Raw genomic sequence first — 22,761 nt, forward strand, 5'->3', positions numbered from 1 at the left:
CATATTGTGTATAAGGGCTACTACTGTGTGGTGTAATGGGAATTACAGACACTACTGTGCGGTGTAATGTGAATTGGTACTATTCTGTGACCATGCCCCTTCTCCATGAAGCCATGCCCCTATATTTTTGGCACAAGTCTTAAGCATGCACTGTCCCTAATTTTAATATTGGGAGGGGCGAGTATGTGTGATGGTGGTGGGGGGGCGCCATAGGAAACTTATGCCTGAACTCCACAAGGTCTAGAACCGGCCCTGGTGCTGAACACCCATGTATTCAAGGACCTCTGCTTGTGTCTGCTCCACCCACAAACTAGATGAGGTTTTGCTATGGCCCCCTGGTACTGTATCTACACTGAGCACCAGAGGCTTTAGAGTATGAAGGTGCGGCCAACGCGTCTGCAGCAACTGTGTGATGAATGTATAAAGGGGCCAATTCAGTAAGGATTGTAAAAATTGCAAATTTGCAAAAATTGCGAGCAATCTCAAAATTCGGGGACGCCCAAACGGATAAACTGCAACACTAATTTAATGTTACAAAAAGTAGGTGGGCTTGTGAAATATGCAAAGACCTAAAAAAAAATATGCATTATTTGCGTGTAAATTAACAATTTAACGTTTTTTTTTTTTTTTTTGCTTACATGTTTCTGATGTTGCAATTTTTGCAAACAACTGTATTTTAACCTCAAATATTGCACTACCTACTTTCCGAGCCCCCAAAAAAACTGGTGTTGCTGTTCTTGAACGTGTGTGTGTGGCGATATATAAAAAAAAAACATGTTGGTTGCTTAAAAAGCATTAAACTGTTAGCAAGCTAAAAGACATTAAGCAGAGCCTACAAAACAAAATGCTTGGAGATGTTAAGTAACGTTTGCTTTTAATAAAATAGTGTGGTTGTCAAACCTCAATTGTTAGGAAGTGTAAAAACAATTGGGTTCCTAACCTATATTTTATAAATAAACATGTTAGAGTTTAAAGCTCCCTTACATGTTTAGAAGTTTGAATACAGCTGAATGAAGTGATTTGAGGTGTGAGCTTCTTCAGCGGGGTGTAATGCAGCAATGATTGCAGTACACATGGAACGTTCTACAACTGAGGTCAGCTTGTGCAGTTTTTAAGGTAGACCTTAAGTCACTCAGAAACTGTACACCATAATTGTGCGATCAGTTGTAAAAATTGCATATGCACCGCCCACCGAACATCAGCATATGCCCACAACACGCCCCTGCTCATAGTTTTTGAAAGTCCAGCCCTTTAGTATGCCCCTTACACGCCTACTTTTCGTAGTATACGCAGTTTTTACTTGGTCTCAGAAGTTGCATGTTTTTTTCCAGTTTTTGTGGTATATGGTGCAGGTTTTGCCATTTTTGCTGCTTTGCGTTCCTTGCTGAATTAGTCTCTTTTCTCCACATAGCTTAACTTCAATTACATAGCTATGAATGTCCCTGCTCAGCCCCACCCTCTATGGTGATCTGTATCCTGTGAGGTTTTTTTTTTTGGTTTAATTTCTTCCTGTTTCCTAGAATGGCGTCTGCAGACCTGGGACCTGAGCTGAGCTGCTCTATTTGCCTGAGCACTTACACAGACCCTGTATCCCTGAGATGTGGGCACATCTTTTGCCGGTTCTGTATCGTGAGTGTGCTGGAATGGCAGGAGGGGGCTTGGGGCTATTTCTGTCCAGAATGCAGAGCAGAGTATTCGGAATGCCCGGCACTGAAGAAGAACAGGAAGCTGAATAACATTGTGGAAAGTTTCCGAAGAAGTCACCCAGAGCCGGAGAAGACCCGGATCTTCTGTACTTACTGTGACTCTCCTGTGCCAGCTACTAAAACATGTCTGCAGTGTGACGCTTCGTTTTGTGACAAACACTTGAGCAAACACAGTAAATCCACAGAACATGTTTTAACTGAACCCACGGTTTCCTTGGAGGACAGAAAATGCTCCGTACACAAGGAGACTGTAAAGTATTACTGCTCTGAGGACTCAGCCGCTATCTGTATGTCCTGCTGTGTGGCTGGAGACCACCGGGGTCACCATGTGGAGCTTCTGAATGTGGCCTCTGAGAAGAAAAAAGAGACACTGAGATATGTCTCTGAGACCCTGAAGTCTGAGAGAGAGAAAACTGAGAGGAGAGTGCGCAGTCTGCAGGGTCACAGAAGAAAGAAGGAGAAAGCCGCTGGTGTCACTGAGAGAGTCACTGATCTGTTTAGAGACATGAGGGAGAAGTTGGATACACTGGAGAGGGAGGTCCTGGGTGAGATCTCCAGGCAAGAAGAGCAGATGTCACTCTCAGTCTCTGATCTGATCACACAGCTGGAGAAACAGAAGGATGAGCTGTCCAGGAAGATCAGTAGCATTGAGGAGATATGTAACATCACTGATCCATTAACTGTCCTGAAGAAAGAACCAGAGAGTGATGTCATCAGTCACAGGAGCTATGATGTCACCAGTGATGTAAGAGTTGCTGGATGTGTGGAAGAGGGAATAATCTCACAGATGTTACACAGGGGACTTTTAAACTTTGCTGATAATCTGATGGATCTACAGATAAAGAGACAGTTCTCAGTGATGGAGAAATCAGACATATTACTGGATATAAAGACAGCCTGTAATTACATTATTATATCAGAGGATCACAGATCTACATCTTATACTGATGTATATCAACACAGACCAGATGGACCAGAGAGGTTTATATCTCAGCAGGTGTTAAGCTCCTGTAGCTTCTCATCTGGGAGACATTACTGGGAAGTGGATGTGAGTACAGCAGAGAAATGGCTGATAGGGGTGGCCGGTCACAGTATGGATAGAAAGATATTTGGTAATGAATCATACATTGGTTATAATAACAAGTCATGGAACCTGTGCTTTATTAATAAACTTGGAGCACGTCATAACAATATACCTATAAATATAAATCCAGGTTCTCCTGTGAAGACAGTGGGGATATACCTGGACTATGAGGCCGGGCGTCTGTCCTTCTATCAGCTGTGTGACCCCATAAGACACTTACACACCTTCTCTGCCTACTTCTCTGAGCCCCTATATGCTGCCTTCTGTGTCTATAAGAATTCCTTCATTAAAGTCCTAAAGTAAATTGTGTAACAACGAGATTATTTGCAAGAAATAATAAAATATATTTATCTTACTGTGGTAAATGAGTAATTGAATATGACTAATGTATCTTTGGACTTTTTTTTTTTCTTCCTATAATCAAAAACAGACCAAATACTATTGTACAGGTGAGATCTATTTGTTATATAACGTGTTCATCAAACAGTAACTTCCATCCAAAACTATTGGATTGATTAAGTTATAATAACTAATGATGAGCGGAGGATCCGAACCAAACCCCCCCCCCCCGAACTTCACCCATTTTACACAGGTCCGAGGCAGACTCTGATCCTCCCGCCTTGCTTGGTTAACCCGAGCGCACCCGAACGTCATTGTCCTGCAGTTCGATTCTCGAGAGATCCGTATTCTATATAAAGATCCACGCGTCACCGCCAGTTTTCACTCGTGCATTGGAGATGATCGTGAGAGGACATGGCTGGCGTCCTCTCAGTTTCTATGTTCAGTGTGCTGCAAATATCTGTGCTCAGTGTGCTGCAAATATCTGCTCGGTGTGCTGCAAGTGCAAATATCTACGTTCTCTGCCTGGAAAAACGCTCCATATCTGTGCTCAGTGTGCTGCATATATCTGTGATCAGACTGCTTTATTGTGGGGACTGGGGACCAGCAGTATTATATAGGAGGAGTACACTGCAGAGTTTTGCTGACCAGTGACCACCAGTATTATACGTTCTCTGCCTGAAAAATGCTCCATATCTGTGCTCAGTGTGCTGCATATATCTGTGTTCACACTGCTTTATTGTGGGGACTGGGGACCAGCAGTATTATATAGGAGGAGTACAGTGCAGAGTTTTGCTGACCAGTGACTACCAGTATTATACCAGTAGTATAAATACGCTCCATATCTGTGCTGCATTGTAGTATATAGAAGGAAGACAGTGCAGAATTTTGCTGATCACCTATATGTATGTGTGTGTGTGTGTGTGTGTGTGTGTGTGTGTGTGTATATATATATATATATATATATATATATATACTCAAAAAAATAAAAGGAACACTAAAATAACACATCCTAGATATGAATGAATGAAATATTCTTATTAAATACTTTGTTCTTTACATAGTTGAATGTGCTGAACACAAAATCACACAAAAATGATCAATGGAGATCAAACTCATTAACCCATGGAGGTCTGGATTTGGAGTCACCCTCAAAATTAAAGTGGAAAAACACACTACAGGCTGATCCAACTTTAATGTAATGTCCTTTAAAACAAGTCAAAATGAGGCTCAGTAGTGTGTGTGGCCTCCACGTGTCTGTATGACCTCCCTACAACCCACACAAGTGGCTCAGGTAGTGCAGCTCATCCAGGATGGAACATCTATGCGAGCTGTGGCAAGAAGGTTTGCTGTGTCTGTCAGCGTAGTGTCCAGAGCATGGAGGCGCTACCAGGAAACAGACCAGTACATCAGGAGATGTGGAGGAGGCCGTAGGAGGGCAACAACCCAGCAGCAGGACCGCTACCTCCGCCTTTGTGCAAGAAAGAACAGGAGGAGCACTGCCAGAGCCCTGCAAAATGACCTCCAGCAAGCCACAAATGTGCATGTGTCTACTCAAACGATCAGAAACAGACTCCATGAGGGTGGTATGAGGGCCCGACGCCCACAGGTGGGGGTTGTGCTTACAGCCCAATACCGTGCAGGACGTTTGGCATTTGCCAGACCACACCAAGATTGGCAAATTCGCCACTGGCGCCCTGTGCTCTTCTCAGATGAAAGCAGGTTCTCACTGAGCACATGTGATAGACGTGACAGTCTGGAGACGCCAAGGAGAACGTTCTGCTGCCTGCAACATCCTCCAGCATGACCGGTTTGGCAGTGGGTCAGTAATGGTGTGGGGTAGCATTTCTTTGGGGGGCCGCACAGCCCTACATGTGCTTGCCAGAGGTAGCCTGATTGACATTAGGTACCGAGATGAGATTCTCAGACCCCTTTTGAGATCATTTGCTGGTGCAGTTGGCCCTGGCTTCCTCCTAATGCAAGACCATGCGAGACCTCATGTGGCTGGAGTGTGTCAGCAGTTCCTTCAAGACGAAGGCATTGATGCTTTGGACTGGCCCGCTTGTTCCCCAGACCTGAATCCAATTGAGCACATCTGGGACATCATGTCTCGCTACATCCACCAATGCCACGTTGCACCACAGACTGTCCAGGAGTTGACGGATGCTTTAGTCCAGGTCTGGGAGGAGATCCCTCAGGAGACCATCCGCCACCTCATCAGGAGCATGCCCAGGCATTGTAGGGAGTTCATACAGGTACGTGGAGGCCACACACACACTACTGAGCCTCATTTTGACTTGTTTTAAGGACATTACATCAAAGTTGGATCAGCCTGTAGTGTGTTTATCCACTTTAATTTTGAGGGTGACTCCATATCCAGACCTCCATGGGTTAATACATTTGATGTCCATTGATAATTTTTGTGTATGTGTGTGTGTGTGTGTGTGTGTGTGTATGTATGTATGTATGTATGTATGTATGTATGATATATATATATATATATATATATATATATATATATATATATATACACACAAATATTTATTTATTAGGGGTGTGCACTTGAAATTTTTCGGGTTTTGGGTTCGAACGCGTTTTGGCAAAACCTCACCGAATTTTTTTTGTCGGATTCGAGTATGTTTTGGATTCGGGTGTTTTTTTCAAAAACCTAAAGAACAGCTTAAATCATTGAATTTGGGGGTCATTTTGATCCCATAGTATTATTAACTTCAATAACCATAATTAACACTCATTTTCAGTCTATTCTGAACACCTTACACCTCACAATATTATTTTTAGTCCTAAAATTTGCACCGAGGTCGCTGGATGACTAAGCTCAGCGACCCTAGTGGCCGACACAAACACCTGGCCCATCTAGGAGTGGCACTGCAGTGTCACGCAGGATGGCCCTTCAAAAAAATACTCCCCAGTCCCCAAACAGCACATGACGCAAAGAAGAAAAAAAAAGAGGTGCAAGATGGAATTGTCCTTGGGCCCTCCCACCCACCCTTATGTTGTATAAACAGGACATGCACACTTTAACCAACCCATCATTTCAGCGACAGGGTCTGCCACACGTCTGTGACTGAAATGACTGGTTGGTTTGGGCCCCCACCAAAAAAGAAGCAATCAATCTCCCCTTGCACAAACTGGCTCTACAGAGGCAAGATGTCCACCTCATCATCATCATCATCATCATCATCCTCCGATTCATCACCCCTTTCACTGTGTACATCCCCCTCCTCACAGATTATTAATTCGTCCCCACTGGAATCCACCATCTCAGATCCCCGTGTACTTTCTGGAGGCAATTGCTGCTGGTGAATGTCTCCAAGGAGTAATTGATTATAATTAATTTTAATGAACATCATCTTCTCCACATTTTGTGGAAGTAGCCTCGTACGCCGATTGCTGACAAGGTGAGCGGCGGCACTAAACACTCTTTCGGAGTACACACTGGAGGGAGGGCAACTTAGGTAGAATAAAGCCAGTTTGTGCAAGGGCCTCCAAATTGCCTCTTTTCCCTGCCAGTATACGTACGGACTGTCTGACGTGCCTACTTGGATGCGGTCACTCATATAATCCTCCACCATTCTTTCAATGGTGACAGAATCATATGCAGTGACAGTAGACGACATGTCAGTAATCGTTGGCAGGTCCTTCAGTCCGGACCAGATGTCAGCATCAGACTGCCCTGCATCACCGCCAGCGGGTGGGCTCGGAATTCTGAGCCTTTTCCTCGCACCCCCAATTGCGGGAGAATGTGAAGGAGGAGATGTTGACAGGTCGCGTTCCGCTTGACTTGACAATTTTCTCACCAGCAGTTCTTTGAACCCCTGCAGACTTGTGTCTGCCGGAAAGACAGATCCAACGTAGGTTTTAAATCTAGGATCGAGCATGGTGGCCAAAATGTAGTGCTCTGATTTCAACAGATTGACCACACGTGAATCCTGGTTAAGCGAATGAAGGGCTCCATCCACAAGTCCCACATGCCTAGCGGAATCGCTCCGTGTTAGCTCCTCCTTCAATGCCTCCAGCTTCTTCTGCAAAAGCCTGATGAGGGGAATGACCTGACTCAGGCTGGCAGTGTCTGAACTGACTTCACGTGTGGCAAGTTCAAAGGGCAGCAGAACCTTGCACAACGTTGAAATCATTCTCCACTGCGCTTGAGACAGGTGCATTCCACCTCCTTTGCCTATATCGTGGCCAGATGTATAGGCTTGAATGGCCTTTTGCTGCTCCTCCATCCTCTGAAGCATATAGAGGGTTGAATTCCACCTCGTTACCACCTCTTGCTTCAGATGATGGCAGGGCAGGTTCAGGTCTTTTTGGTGGTGCTCCAGTCTTCTGTACGCGGTGCCTGCACGCCGAAAGTGTCCCGCAATTCTTCTGGCCACCGACAGCATCTCTTGCACACCCCTGTCGTTTTTTAAATAATTCTGCACCACCAAATTCAAGGTATGTGCAAAACATGGGACGTGCTGGAATTTGCCCAGATGTAATGCACGCACAATATTGCTGGCGTTGTCCGATGCCACAAATCCACAGGAGAGTCCATTTGGGGTAAGCCATTCTGCGATGATCTTCCTCAGTTGCCGTAAGAGGTTTTCAGCTGTGTGCGTATTCTGGAAAGCGGTGATACAAAGCGTAGCCTGCCTAGGAACGAGCTGGCGTTTGAGAGATCCTGCTACTGGTGCCGCCGCTGCTGTTCTTGCGGCGGGAGGCAATACATCTACCCAGTGGGCTGTCAGTCATGTAGTCCTGAGTCTGCCCTGCTCCACTTGTCCACATGTCCGTGGTTAAGTGGACATTGGGTACAACTGCATTTTTTAGGACACTGATGAGTCTTTTTCTGACGTCCGTGTACATTCTCGGTATCGCCTGCCTAGAGAAGTGGAACCTAGATGGTATTTGGTAATGGGGGCACACTACCTCAAAAAATTGTCTAGTTCCCTGTGAACTAACGGCGGATACCGGATGCACGTCTAACACCAACATAGTTGTCTAGGCCTCAGTTATCCGCTTTGCAGCAGGATGACTGCTGTGATATTTCATCTTCCTCGCAAAGGACTGTTGGACAGTCAATTGCTTACTGGAAGTAGTACAAGTGGTCTTCCGACTTCCCCTCTGGGATGCTGATCGACTCCCAGCAGCAACAACAGCAGCAGTAGGCATTACACTCAAGGATGCATCGGAGGAATCCCAGGCAGGAGAGGACTCGTCAGAATTGACAGTGACATGGCCTGCAGGACTATTGACATTCCTGGGGAAGGAGGAAATTGACACTGAGGGAGTTGGTGGGGTGGTTTGTGTGAGCTTGGTTACAAGAGGAAGGGATTTACTGGTCAGTGGACTGCTTCCGCTGTTGCCCAAAGTTTTTGAACTTGTCACTGACTTATGATGAATGCGCTGCAGGTGACGTATAAAGGAGGATGTTCCGAGGTGGTTAACGTCCTTATTACAGCTTGACAAAGGCAACACACGGCTTGACACCTGTTGTCCGCATTTCTGTTGAAATACTTCCACACCGAAGAGCTGATTTTTTTTTTTTTATTTTTTTTTGTATTTTCACCAGGCATGTCAATGGCCATATTCCTCGCACGGACAACAGGTGTCTCCCCGGGTGCCTGACTTAAACAAACCACCTCACCATCAGAATCCTCCTTGTCAATTTCCTCCCCAGCGCCAGCAACACCCGTATCCTCCTCATCCTGGTGTACTTCAACACTGACATCTTCAATCTGACTATCAGGAACTGGACTGCGGGTGCTCCTTCCTGCACTTGCAGGGGGCGTGCAAATGGTGGAAGGCGCATGCTCTTCACGTCCAGTGTTTGGGTCGGTCAGGCATCGCAACCGACACAATTGGACTCTCCTTGTGGATTTGGGATTTCGAAGAACGCACAGTTCTTTGCTGTGCTTTTGCCAGCTTGAGTCATTTCATTTTTCTAGCGAGGATGGAAGCACTCAGCCTCTCATGTGAAGCTGAACCACTAGCCATGAACATAGGCCAGGGCCTCAGCCGTTCCTTGCCACTCCGTGTGGTAAATGGCATATTGGCAAGTTTACGCTTCTCCTCCGACGATTTTAATTTAGATTTTTGAGTCCTTTTTTTACTGATATTTGGTGTTTTGGATTTTACATGCTCTGTACTATGACATTGGGCATCGGCCTTGGCAGACGACGTTGATGGCATTTCATCGTCTCGGCCATGACTAGTGGCAGCAGCTTCAGCACGAGGTGGAAGTGGATCTTGATCTTTCCCTATATTTGGAACCTCAACATTTTTGTTCTCCCATATTTTAATAGGCACAACTAAAAGGCACCTCAGGTAAACAATGGAGATGGATGGATACTAGTATACTTATGGATGGACGAGCGACTACAGACACAGAGATAGCTACAGCCGTGGACTACCGTACTGCGTCTGCTGCTAATATAGACTGGATGATAATGAGGTAAAATTAATATATATATATATATATATATATATATATATATATATATATATATATATGAGAGAGATCACTAGTACTGCAGCCGGACAGGTATATATTATATAATGACGGACCTGCTGGACACTGTCAGCAGAATGCGTTTATAAAAACACCACATAACGAGTGTTTAACTTTTTCAGGCAGACAATCACAATATACTGGTGGTCAGCAGACAATCCCAATATACTGGTGGACAGTGGTCACTGGTCAGTCACACTGGCAGTGGCACTCTGGCAGCAAAAGTGTGCACTGTACTTAAAATATGTACTCCTGCTCTAACTGCTCCCCAGTCGCCCCCACAATTAAGCTGTGTGAGCAGTGAACAGTCAGATAATGATATACAGTATTACATATGATATGATGTAGCACACTGGGCTGAGCACAGATATGGTATGTGACTGTGTCACACACTGTGTATCGTTTTTTTTCAGGCAGAGAACGGATTAATTAAACTGTTGGTCACTGGTCACACTATCAGCAAGTAGTACTCCTCCTAATAATATGCTCCCCAAAATTAGTAAATCAAGTGTCTCTCTCTAGTACTCTAGTCTAAACGGAGAGGACGCCAGCCACGTCCTCTCCCTATCAATCTCAATGCAAGTGTGAAAATGGCGGCGACGCGCTGCTCCTTATATAGAGTCCGAGCCTCGCGAGAATCCGACAGCGGGATGATGACGTTCGGGCGCACTCGGGTTAACCGAGCAAGGCGGGAAGATCCGAGTCGCTCGGACCCGTGAAAAAAAAAAAGCTGAAGTTCGGGCGGGTTCGGATTCCGAGGAACCGAACCCGCTCATCACAAATAATAATATATATATATATATATATATATATATATATATATATTATATTATTATATAAATTTATTATGTGACAAGAACACTGGGATATTGTTTGAGGGCAGGTATGTTTGTCCCAGGTTCTTGTCTTACATGTATTAGAAAGATGAAAACTTCTAGGAATATGTTTTGTTAGAACCTTTTCAGTTTGTTGGAAAAGCTGGGTAAGGGCTCTGAAAGAGAGATGGGGGCAAGTTCCAGACATTGGGCCCAGTTCGGGTCTTTGGCCTCACAGAAGGCTAATCAGGCTTTCAGCTGTGTAAGAGTGTTTATAGAGCTGCTGGCCTGATTAGGGTGTGTAGACTGCCTGGGAAGACTGCAGGATCTATGTGAGAGAAACATGCTCCTGATACAAGTGAGCAATGCAGTGTTTGCTGGAGAACTCTGTGTTTTGGTTTAGTGACGGTTAGAAACATCTTGTGTTTAGTTAGTGCCGGACAGGCAAGGTATTTTCTTCTGGTGTTTGTTTTATTTTCTGTACAATAAAACTGTCTGGGGCCAGTTGTACCAGAAACTGGACTTGTGGTGTTCCTCAGCTGCTGCGTGCTGCCATATACCCCAGGAAACGGCACCTTGCACCCTTAAAGTGTTACAACTTGGTGGAGAATGCGAGCAGTCCGTTCTGCGCATAAGTGAAAGCAGCTTTATGAGGCCTGCAGAAAACGGTGGTTTATGCAGATACAGCCCAGTGTGAAGTTGCTGAGACTCACCCCGAGGATTTGATATGTCCTTGGTGAAAGCAGCTACAAAGCCGCCTGAAAAATCTGTCTACATGGAGGAACTGCTTAAAGCCTTGCTGCAAGCTACAGCTGCTCAGCAGGAGGCCAACAGACAGCAGCAGGTGGCAATGGAGGAAAATAGGAGACAACAGCAGGCAGCTGTTGATGAACTTTACAGGCAACAGCGTCAGGATAGAGAGGCCTTAACAGAAGTGGTGCAGAGCCTTGCAGCCCGGATTGGAGATGTGGCCGTCAGTGCTCCGACCAGCTCTAGTTCTATACGGGCCAGTCACTTCCTGCAGAAAATGACCAAGGCTGATGATGTGGAGGCCTACCTGACCACGTTTGCAAGGACTGCCGAGCGTGAGAACTGGCCGAAAGCACAGTGGGCCAGTCTGTTGGCACCTTTGCTGTCAGGTGAGCCCCAAAAAGCTTACTTTGATTTAAGCCCTGCTGAGGCTCGGAACTATGATAAACTAAAGACTGAGATCCTGACCCACCTGGGAGTCACGCTGTCAGTACGAGCACAACGGGTGCATCGGTGGGTTTATGCCATGGAGAAGCCTCCTCGCTCCTAGATGCACGACTTTATTCAGCTAACAAAAAAATGGTTACAGCCAGAGACATTAACTGGTCCCCAGATGGTTGAAAGAGTCGGTATGGACCGCTACTTGAGATCTTTGCCCATGGTCCTGCGCAAGTGGGTGAGCCATGGAAACCTGGGTACTGCTGACCAATTAGTGGACATGGTAGAGGGGTATTTGGCAGCAGAGGAACTACTGATGACCACCCAGCAACCCATAGATTCTCGATAGCGCCCTTCAGTAAAGACTGGTAAAACTGTTCCTTAGGGAAATGTTGCTGGGCGGATAAGAGAACGCAAGGCTGGAGAGACTGTAAATACTGGCCCTGGAGACAGGCCAATGGGGCTAGAACAGTCTATGTTGCCCAAACTGGTTGATAATCGTGTGGTTAAATGTTTTAGGTGTGGTATGCCAGGTCATGTTGTTGCTAATTGCCCAGTCACGCAAGAACCCATGCAATGTGATGCTGCCTTTGAATGTCGCAGAATGTCTTTCTTTGCTAGGTTAGCCTGTACTGTGGTACCTTCACCTGAGCTGGAAAAACAAATGTGTGATGTGTTCTTAGAGGGTAACCGGGTAGAGTCCTTGCTAGGTTCAGGAAGTTTAGTTACCCTCGTGAAAGCTGGGTTAGTGAACCCCTTGAAGGTCCAGCAAATACCTATTGGGGTAACTTGCAAACATGGGGATACCCAACATTATGTCACTGCTGAAGTGAATATAGAAACTTGTTGTGGGTCAGCAATTGTTAAAGTAGGACTGGTCCCCACCTTGGTGCATGAGGCCATAATAGGTAGGGATTTTCCTCATTTTTGGAAACTGTGGGAATCACTGTCAACAGATGTGAGAAGTAAAGAGCCAGTTGATAATACTGGTGATTTTATGGATGTACGTGTGTCTTCGGAACTTTCTGACCCTTTGCCTTTTGCTAGTTTGGCTGGGGAAGTGACAGATGGACTCCAGTGAGGACCCTCTTGCTGGGAACAGAGACATAGTAGTTAGAACTGAAAGCGTGCCTGACCTGGAGGTAAAGAAGGATCTGTTTGCATCTGAACAGTTAAAGGATCCTACCTTAATAAAGGCTAGGGAGAATGTTAAGGTTGTTAATGGGGAACCTGTGGTACCAGGTGACAGGGTTACGTATCCCCACACGGCCATCTGTAATGAGCTCTTGTACCACATTGTCAAAAGGGGTGAGGATGTGGGGGAACAGCTGGTAGTTCCCCAGCCTTATCTAACAACGGTACTAGATTTAGCTCAGTCACGTTACTGCAGGACATTTAGGGGCAGAAAAAAAACACTGAAAGTTTTACAAAGGTTCTTTTGGCCAGGGGTTTATAAAGAAGTGGCTGAATATTGTTCTTCCTGTCCTGAATGCCAGTATCATGCCCCTAGACCCCATTTCAGGAGCCCACTAGTATCCATGCCTATTATAGAGGTCCCGTTTGACAGAATAGCCATGGATCTCAAGGGGCCCTTGTTAAAGTCTACTCAGGGCCATCAGTATATCCTGGTAATTATGGACTATGCCACTCGATATCCTGAGGCTGTCCGTTTACGCACAATCGCAACCAAGGCAATAGCTAGGGAGCTGGTGCAGGTTTTTAGTAGAGTGGGAATACCAAAAGAAATTTTGACTGGCCAATGTACTCCATTTATGTCAAGGATCATGAAGGAATTGTGCAAATTATTTAAGGTCACTCACCTCAGGACATCCATCTACCATCCCCAAACAGACGGGTTGGTGGAAAGGTTTAATAAAACATTAAAAAGTATGTTAAAAAAGGTTGTTGAGAGAGATGGGAAAATCTGGGATTGTTTGTTGCCCTACTTGTCTACGGGGTTTTCTCCATTTGATTTGTATGGTAGACACCCCAGAGGGCTGTTGGACATTGCCAAAGAGACGTGGGAAGGACAGCCCACTCCTTATCGAAGCGTTATTGAACATGTATCTCAAATGCAGGATAGGATTGCAGCTGTGGTACCTATTGTCTGAGCACATGGAATAGGCCCAAAGTGCTCAACAGAGGGTATATAACCGGAGTGCCAAGATGCAGGAATTTGCTCCTGGAGATAGAGTTCTTGTTTTGGTACCCACTGTCGAAAGCAAATTCCTAGCTACTTTTTCCCTAATCTCAAATGGACCCTATTTGAGATTAGGGAAAAAGTGAATGAGGTTAATTACAAAGTATACCAGACGGGAAAGAGAACCCAAACAAATCTACCATGTTAACTTAATCATACCCTGGAAAGATAGGTTCTCTGTCAGTGGAGCCTTGCCCTTCGGTGTCTTCACCTCCGGTTGCTTACCGCAGTAAAGGTGTCGGAGACCTTATCAGCTGATCAGAACAATCAGGTTAAAGAATTTCTCATCCAAAATAGGGAGATATTTTCAAAGCTGCATGGCTGAACGATCATAATAAAACATGACATTGTCACAGAACCAGGGGTCAGGGTTCATTTAAAGCCGTATAGGATTCCTGAAGCTCAGCGAGAAGCTGTTTCTAAAGAAGTTAAAACCATGTTAGAACTTGGAGTCATAGAGGAATCTAACAGTGAGTGGTCCAGTTCCATAGTTCTCATCCTGAAGCCCGACGGTAGCATACGCTTCTGTAATGACTTTTGTAAGGTAAATGAGGTGTCCAAGTTTGACGCGTACCCCATGCCCTGTGTGGATGAGCTTATAGAAAGGCTGGGAACAGCCAGGTTTCTCACCACATTGGACCTGACCAAAGGTTACTGGCAAATACCTTTTATCTGATAGCGCAAAAGAAAAAACTGCCTTTTCGGTTCCGGAGGGGATGTACCAGTATAAGATGTTACCCTTTTGGGTTGCATGGGGCTCCAGCAACCTTTCAACGGGCAATGGATAAAATTTTGAGGCCCCATAGAAAATATGCAGCTGCCTATTTGGATGTGGTAATTCACAGTACAGACTGGGGATCCCATTTGGTTAAAGTACAAGCAGTACTGGACTCAATCAGAAAGGCAGGGTTAACTGCTAACCCAAAGAAGTGCTGCCTCGCAATGGAGGAGGTCAAATACTTGGGCTTCACCATAGGCAGAGGTCTAATTAGTCCCCAATTGAATAAAATTGATGCTATTCAAAACTGGCCTCGTCCAGTGAATAAAAAATGGGTAAGGACTATTGGGAATAACTGGGTACTATAAACGGTTTATTCCCAATTTTGCGACCCCCAGCGGTGTCGTTGACAGACCTTACCAAAGGGAAGCAGTCAAATATGGTGACATGGAACCCTGATGCAGAAAAAGCGTTCCAAGCGTTAAAAGTGGCTTTGTGTTCACAACGGGTATTGATAACACCAGTTTTTTTTTAAGAATTTGTAGTACAGACAGATGCCTCAGAGGTAGGGATAGGCGCTGTGCTGTCCCAAACCAGAGATGGGGACGAACACCCTATCCTTTATTTGAGTAGGAAACTCAATGAGCATGAAAAAAGGTATGCCGTTGTGGAAAAGAAGGCTTTGGCCATTAAGTGGGCACTAGATACCTTGAGATATTACCTCTTGGGTAGACAATTCAGACTAGTGACGGATCATGCCCCTTTAAAATGGATGTATGTAAATAGAGGCAAGTATGCTCGTGTAACTAGATGGTTTCTAGCGTTGCAGGATTTTAAGTTTACTGTCGAACATAGACCGGGTACACAATTGGCCGACGCAGATGCATAGACCCGCATCTTCTGTTTGGGGGCTACAAGTGTTCTGGCCCCTAGGTCGAAACAGGGGAGGGGGATATGTGACAAGAACACTGGAATAGTGTTTGAGGGCAGGTATATTTGTCCCAGGTTCTTGTCTTACATGTATTAGAAAAATGAAAACTTCTAGGAATATGTTGTGTTAGAACCTTTTCAGTTTGTTGGAAAAGCTGGGTAAGGGCTCTGAAAGAGAGATGGGGCAAGTTCCAGACATTGGGCCCAGTTCGGGTCTTTGGCCTCACAGAAGGCTTATCAGGCTTTCAGCTGTGTAAGAGTGTTATAGAGCTGCTGGCCTGATTAGGGTGTGCAGACTGCCTGGGAAGACTGCAGGATCTATGTGAGAGAAACAGGCTCCTGATACAAGTAAGCTATACAGTGCTTACTGGAGAACTCTGTGGGTTTTTTGTTTAGGAACCTGGACTTGTGTTCCTCAGCTGCTGCGTGCGGTCTTATACCCCAGGAAACAGCACCTTGCACCCTTACAGTGTTACTAATAAATATATATATATATAATCATGTACATCGTGGTCCGCACATTATAAAATATATAAATATTGGTGGGGTACCTTGAAGGTGGGGTACCTTGAAAATCGGTATGCGGGCTTCCGTGCATTGGCCAATCCACCAACTAAACCCCCATCATTTATTTATTGAATTGTTGAGGATAAGTGAGTTTACTTTGGTGAGTGCTGGGTTCTCTGTTTGTATTTATTAGAGCGATTGGTCATGGGCTACATGCACCCCGCCCTGTGAGTGGTAAGTACAGCTGTGTACCCCGCTTCTGTGGTGGAGAGTGCAGTGTTACTTGCACCCCTCCCTGTGGGTGGTAAGTGCATAGCTGTGCCCCGCTTCTGGTGCGGTGAGTGCTGTGGTTTTCCCTATGTATGTATGTATGTATGTATGTATATATATATATATATATATATATATATATATATATATTGTCAAAGTCAGAAAAATATCTCTATGCACACTGCCATATTTGCACCTCACACTGGTCCGCGCTGCGCATGCGTGCGCTCTCCCGTGAAGGCGCATACCCGCAGTTGCGTGCACCCGCTGGTGCACGGTATGCGTATTTACGGTAAAGTTTGTGTAGTCGTAGCGTGCGACTCAATCGTTACATATTTTCACAATTAATGTAGTTTGTAGATCATGGTCCCTTTGATAGATTCTGAAAGTTTGGTTAATATAGCATGTTCCTGAACAGAGGGATTCCTCTTTGTATTGTGCGAAGGGTCTAACAGGGGTCATACAGTGGTGTTTGGTACCCATCGGAAGAGTATTTAAATAGCAATATTCCGGTGTTGGTTTGGAGCGGATTAATCGCTCGTGCGAATAGTTATGGACATAAGAAGTTATGTCCATTTATTATTATTTGTTCTTACTTAGTCATGCACCTGAACAGTTGGAGACAGGTATCAGTGGGTCTCAAATGGCTCTTTGACCTCAGAGATCCCCCAAACAATAGTTTGCATGTTGGGAGGGCCTCATATCTTCACATGCATAAGGTAAGCACAGGAATAGTAATTGAAGATCAATTGTACTCCAAATCAGAATCTTTCCCGCAGACGGAGTACAATAGCCTTTAATTACACTGAGCTTTGAGACTCAATGAGGAGGGCCAACACCTGTTTACGAATGGATTAGGGTTTGTATCCAGGAGAATAAGGGCTGAGATGTCATTGTCTCAACTGAAAGTGGACATCATGAATATAGAACAAAGCCCAGAGAAAGGGTTCTGTTTTGTATTCGCCAAACAATAGCTCTCCAGAAGACAGGAATGTGTTGGTCATCACCCATTGTGTTGCATAACCAAGGCCACTGATACAAAACAGCCCACCTGTATGAATCGACCTATGACCTTTTGTTATAATGCGAAGCCGAATTCTTGTGTCCAATGGTTGATAAGATTGTAGGGACCATTAGATTGCATTGTGTGTGGAGCATAAAAGACGGGCCTGTGGCATCCAGCTTACACTTCTCTTCAAACGATTATCATTGCTGATAATCGGGAAGCTGGATGTCCAGAGGCGCTTGCGATCGTTTCCCCTTGTGCGTAAGTTTCTCTCCGTAATCATATTGTCTTACTGTGAGCCATTTCTCTCATATTTCTCTCTTCTCTTTCTCTCGTATTTTCCCTTGATTAGTATTGTATTGTATTGTATTTCTTGTCTAGTTATTTGGTTAGGAAGTCTCTGTTATATTGTAGTGTATCATTTGTACTGTGATTCCTTTTTGCAAGTATATTAGTTATAATACATATAATAGGCTTTGGACCCTAAACAAGTATCTGTGTATTTTCTCATAGTTTTAAGTGTTCACAGAGCGTCGGTGACGCTCAAGCAGCTTTGTAGTTAATCAGGTTACACCAGGTTGCACTTACACATTGTCTCTACATAAAGGTATACTGTGTATCTCATTGTTAAAGGTATAGATATCAAGGTATAGCGTTGTGAGCGTCTGCGCCGCTGGTGATCTCCTCGTGGTCTCGAGCGTCCGCTACGCCATAGCGAATCATTACGTTAGTCACAGCCAATAGCGTCTGCCTGTGATCTCTGGGCCGTGAGCGAAAGCGACGCTTGAGCGTCTCGCCTACGGCTGAGCGATCGATACGCAACTAGCGTACCCTTACGGTACTTCTTACGTAGTCAGCGTACAGTGTTCTTAGACCTCATAAAGGGTTGTTTATACGATAAAGGAATTCAGCTTTATCAATATATCTCTATATCTATCCGACAAACAGATAGATGGATCATAGATAGATGATAGACACACACACACACACAGGGGGTCATTCTGAGTTGATCGCACGTAGCAACTTTTTGCTGCTCGTGCTATCAACCTGACGCCGTCTATGGGGAGTGTATTTTAGCATAGCAGGGCTGCGAACGCTTGTGCAGCTCTGCTATGCTAAAAAAAAGTTTCAAGTAAAACAAGACCAGGGCTGCAGTTACTCACCCAGTGCGACGGATCCAGCTATGAAGATCCCGGACTTGACGTCAGACATCCGCCCTCCAAATGCCTGGACAAGCCTGCGTTGTACTCGCCATGCCTGGAAAACAGTGAGTAGATGCCCCGGAACACCTCCCCACCATCCATCTTCTAGTGATCGCCGCTGCAATCACTTTCTGCGTTGGCAGTGTCGCTGCCCGGTGACAGCTGGCGCCTGGCAAGGACGTGTATGTGCATTGTGGGCACCGTGCAGCTGCAGTCCTGACCCTTTCATACCACAACGAAGAACCGCTGCATGCAAACGGGTCGGAATGACCCACATAGATAGATAATAGACAGTCACACATAAAAAGTAAACTCACTTAGTTCCTCTGTACTGGTCTCGGGCAGGTGATGAGATGGCTCCATGGAGATTGGGGCATCTAGTGGCTCCTGGTAGTACTGCAGTCAGCAGTAACTGCAGCTCTCTGCTCCCGAAGCCGTCCTTTGTTGGTCAGTACCGCCCAGAGCCAAATTAAGGGGGGGGCCCCGGGGGTATGTACCCCGGGCCCACTTTTTTTAAAAGGGTCCCCCGCGGCCCCGCCACCTAGCACAGATTGGATCTTTGATCCGATCTGCGGTGCTGTGCTCCGTGCAGCGGCTCCCCACTGCACTGCCAGACGTGTGTGTGTGTGTGTGTGTGTGTGTGTGGCTGCGCAAAAAACAAGCAGGGCAGGCAGCTGGGGGATGGTTGTCCTGGCTCCCGTCTGCACTTACAAAACACTGGTGCGGTACCGCACACCAGTGATGCCACGTAGAGGGAGCTGATCTACAGGGACTACAGGCAGGGCAGCTGAGCGACGGCTCAGCTGCCCAATCCTCTGTGAAGCAGCAGCCTGCGGCTCAGCCATTTGGCTGGGCGCGCAGGCTGCTGGGAACAATGACTGCCTCTGGAGTGAAGATTTGTGGGGTGGAGACAGCGCCCAGCGGAGTGTGCTGCTTGGAGGAACAAAGAGAGGAACTATCACTCTTCTATGTGTGACAGCAGCCTGCCAGCAAAGTAAAAAAAAAAAAAAAGTAAGGCTGGCTGAACTTCAAGTCTAGGCTCTGGGATATATATAATATATATAAATATATATATATATATTTCCAGTGTTAGCCGGCACTCATATCCTAGAATCGGCTTACTTCGGTGCCAGTTAAAGCAGTTTGGTATCGGTCCAGGTGAAACGGCACTCGGAGATCATGAAAAAGTGAAGAAATTTTATTTCATGTCCTTAACGTTTCGGGCCAGCATGCCCCGTCCTCAGAATGAACACAGCAAAAATACAAGTGAATACACTTACCCATTTAAATAGAACCCCACACACACCGCTGGCGTCACCATCCCTCGTTTCCTTCACCCTGCTGCATCCGCCGCATCATTTCCGTGTACAGGGATGGCGGTTACCAGGGGAACGCAAGCATGCGTCCCACCGCCAGCCAGCGCTGCGTTCCACAGCTGATAGACGTGGGAAGCTCAGTCGGGGAGGAATCTGCGAGGGGTGCACAAGAGGATTGGAGGCGCCCACATCAAACAACAATACAGTTATTATGCCCCTATACACAATGCATAGGCACATAACATGCAGCCAAAACAGTGATAATTAAAAACGTACAGAATCTGAGAGGAAATGCAAAGACAAGCACCTGCAACATATGGAGATTATATATATATATATATATATATATATATATATATATATATATATATATATATATTCTATATCCAATACAGAATTACAACACATTTGGCAGCTATGTCTTTATTTCTTAGTTCTCATCTCCCTTCTGATATGTTTGACCATCACCTGTTTCTTACTTTGTTAGAATTAACTCTCCGTCGTAACTACTTTTTGTTTGACGGACAGTTCTTTTTGCAACTCAGGGGGTGTGCGATGGGGTCCCCTGTGGCCCCATTGTACGCTAATGTATATATGTCTGTCCAAGAGAAGGAGTTGTTTTTTAACAATCAGGACATCAGTGATAATATTCTATTGTTTTGTCGCTATATCGATGATATCTTCTTCTTCTTCTTCTTCTTATTATTATTATTATTATTATTATTATTATTATTATTATTATTATTATTATGTGGTTAGAACAGACATTACCGGGATGGGAGTTTCCAAATTACCTAATTTACACTATAAAGCACCGGGTTGCTATCGTTGTAGTGGATGTACCACCTGTAGTTTCATGTTGAAAGGCTTTGCAACTGAACACCCCCACTGTGAGAATACAAAATATGACATCAGATTTGTACTTACCTGCTCCACCACTCATGTCATATATATCATTATATGCCCCTGTGGATTGTTCTATGTTGGGCAAACCATTCATAAGTTTTCTGAACGTATGGCTGCCCATAGGTCGGCTATTAAATTAACCCTTGAAGGCAAACTGATTGACCAACCGGTGGCCAAACATTTCAAACAGGCCGGCCACTCTTTAGAATCCCTCTGGTATTTTATGATTGATCACGTCCCCCTGTCATTACGTGGGGGGGATAGATCCAACACTCTACTTATCATGGAAGCACGGTGGATCACCCGATTGGGAACTATATGTCCGGGTGGTCTTAATGAAAAAATTAATTGGAACACACTGGTATAGCGATGAATCTTGAGTATCTATCATAGTTTTTCCAGTATTGCTTATTGTCCTTTTACATTATGGTATAATGTGTTTGTAATTCTGCATTGGAGATATAGATATATATATATATATATATATATATATATATATTATATAATAATTTTTTAATTATCACTGTTTTGGCTGCATGTTATGTGCCTATGCATTGTGTATAGGGGCATAATAACTGTATTGTTTGATGTGGGCGCCTCCGATCCTCTTTTGCTCACCTCGCAGATTCCTCCCCGTCTGAGCTTCCCACGTCTGTCAGCTGTGGAACGCAACGCTGGCTGGCGGTGGGATGCATGCTTGCGTTCCCCTGCTAACCGCCAGCCCTGTACACGGAAATTACGCGGCGGATGCAGCAGGGTGAAGGAGACGCGATGGCGGAAACTAGGGATGGCGACGCCAGCGGTGTGGGGTTCTATTTAAATGGGTAAGTGTATTCACTTGTATTTTAGCTGTGTTCATTCTGAGGACGGGGCATGCTGCCCCGGAACGTTAATGACATGAAATAAAATTTCTTCACTTTTTCATGATCTCCGAGTGCCGTTTCACCTGGATATATATATATATATATATATATATATACGCCAGTAGAACATATTTTTAAAGAACTACTTAAATTAAAAAAGAAAGAAGTAGATTTCTATCTTCATGGTTTATCACTCAGTGATTATTATAAAATGAAGAAGATTCCCCCGAGGATTTCGGGTCAGGAATTGTCCTACCATTGGACGTTATGACGTTCAATTTTGTCGACGCTGGACGGCTATATTAAACAAATTCTCATTAGATCTAATACTACTGGTCATAGAGCAGTCCAAGAAAGAAATGGAAGCAATCAAAAATATATCTGCTTATGAATTGGTGCACACTTCGGCACTTGTAGCCGACAAGGAAGAAAATTGGATGGAAAAGATCCAACAATAAATGTCCCAATATAAGAGGGAATTGATAGCCTTTAAACAAGAGAAACTCAAAAAGGTGGAACAGGACTATGAAAAACCTTCTGTATATAGATGGCTCTCAGACACCAGACCAGAGGGGAGGAGACTACCATTCTTCTGCAGAGATCGGAGACCCTTTGCTAGGTTTGATACAGAGTCATCACAAGAGACCAACAGCGATACTGATAGATCCAATAAAGCCGCTGCCCCTTTAGGTGTGAAAACACGGAGAGGAAGATTCCCAGACAAATATGGCGCAGAAGGAGGAGTGGACAAAACGAAAGGCAGAGGAAGAGCAGGACGTTCTCCAGCAGCCAAAAAGACAACATGGTCAATCTGTCCTCTTATGAACTGACACCAGCAGAAATCGGTTTGCTTAATAAAGGTCTATCTTTTATTCCCTCAGTACAATTTGATCCACTACAATGGAATATAGAGAAACATTCTTTGCAGAGAAAAATTAAGCTGAAAGAACATTTCAAAGACAAAGGACAATCAGGTGGTGATGAAAATCCAATTCCTAAACAACTAAGATCATTTGTCCCGAAATCTTCTTTTGAACCAATATCACTTCTCTCTGCTATATCCGTTCTCTGCCTGAAAAAAAAAACGATACACAGCACAGTCAGTCACACAGTGTGACTCAGTCTGTGTGCACTCAGCTCAGCCCAGTGTGCTGCACAGTCATCAATGTATAAATTAAAAGCTTATAATTAATTGTG

General features: G+C 44.9%; 1 protein-coding gene across 1 annotated transcript; it reads left to right on the plus strand.

Annotated features, from left to right (window-relative positions):
• Positions 1 to 1,521: 1,521 nt before the first annotated feature.
• LOC134943965 (E3 ubiquitin-protein ligase TRIM11-like) lies at positions 1,522 to 3,093 on the plus strand. Its single transcript, XM_063932518.1, has one exon. The coding sequence runs from the start codon at positions 1,522 to 1,524 to the stop codon at positions 3,091 to 3,093; it is 1,572 nt and encodes a 523-aa protein (XP_063788588.1).
• The last annotated feature ends 19,668 nt before the right edge of the window (positions 3,094 to 22,761 follow it).

Source organism: Pseudophryne corroboree, chromosome 7 (genome assembly GCF_028390025.1).
Source record: "Pseudophryne corroboree isolate aPseCor3 chromosome 7, aPseCor3.hap2, whole genome shotgun sequence".
Taxonomy (NCBI): Eukaryota; Metazoa; Chordata; class Amphibia; order Anura; family Myobatrachidae; genus Pseudophryne; species Pseudophryne corroboree.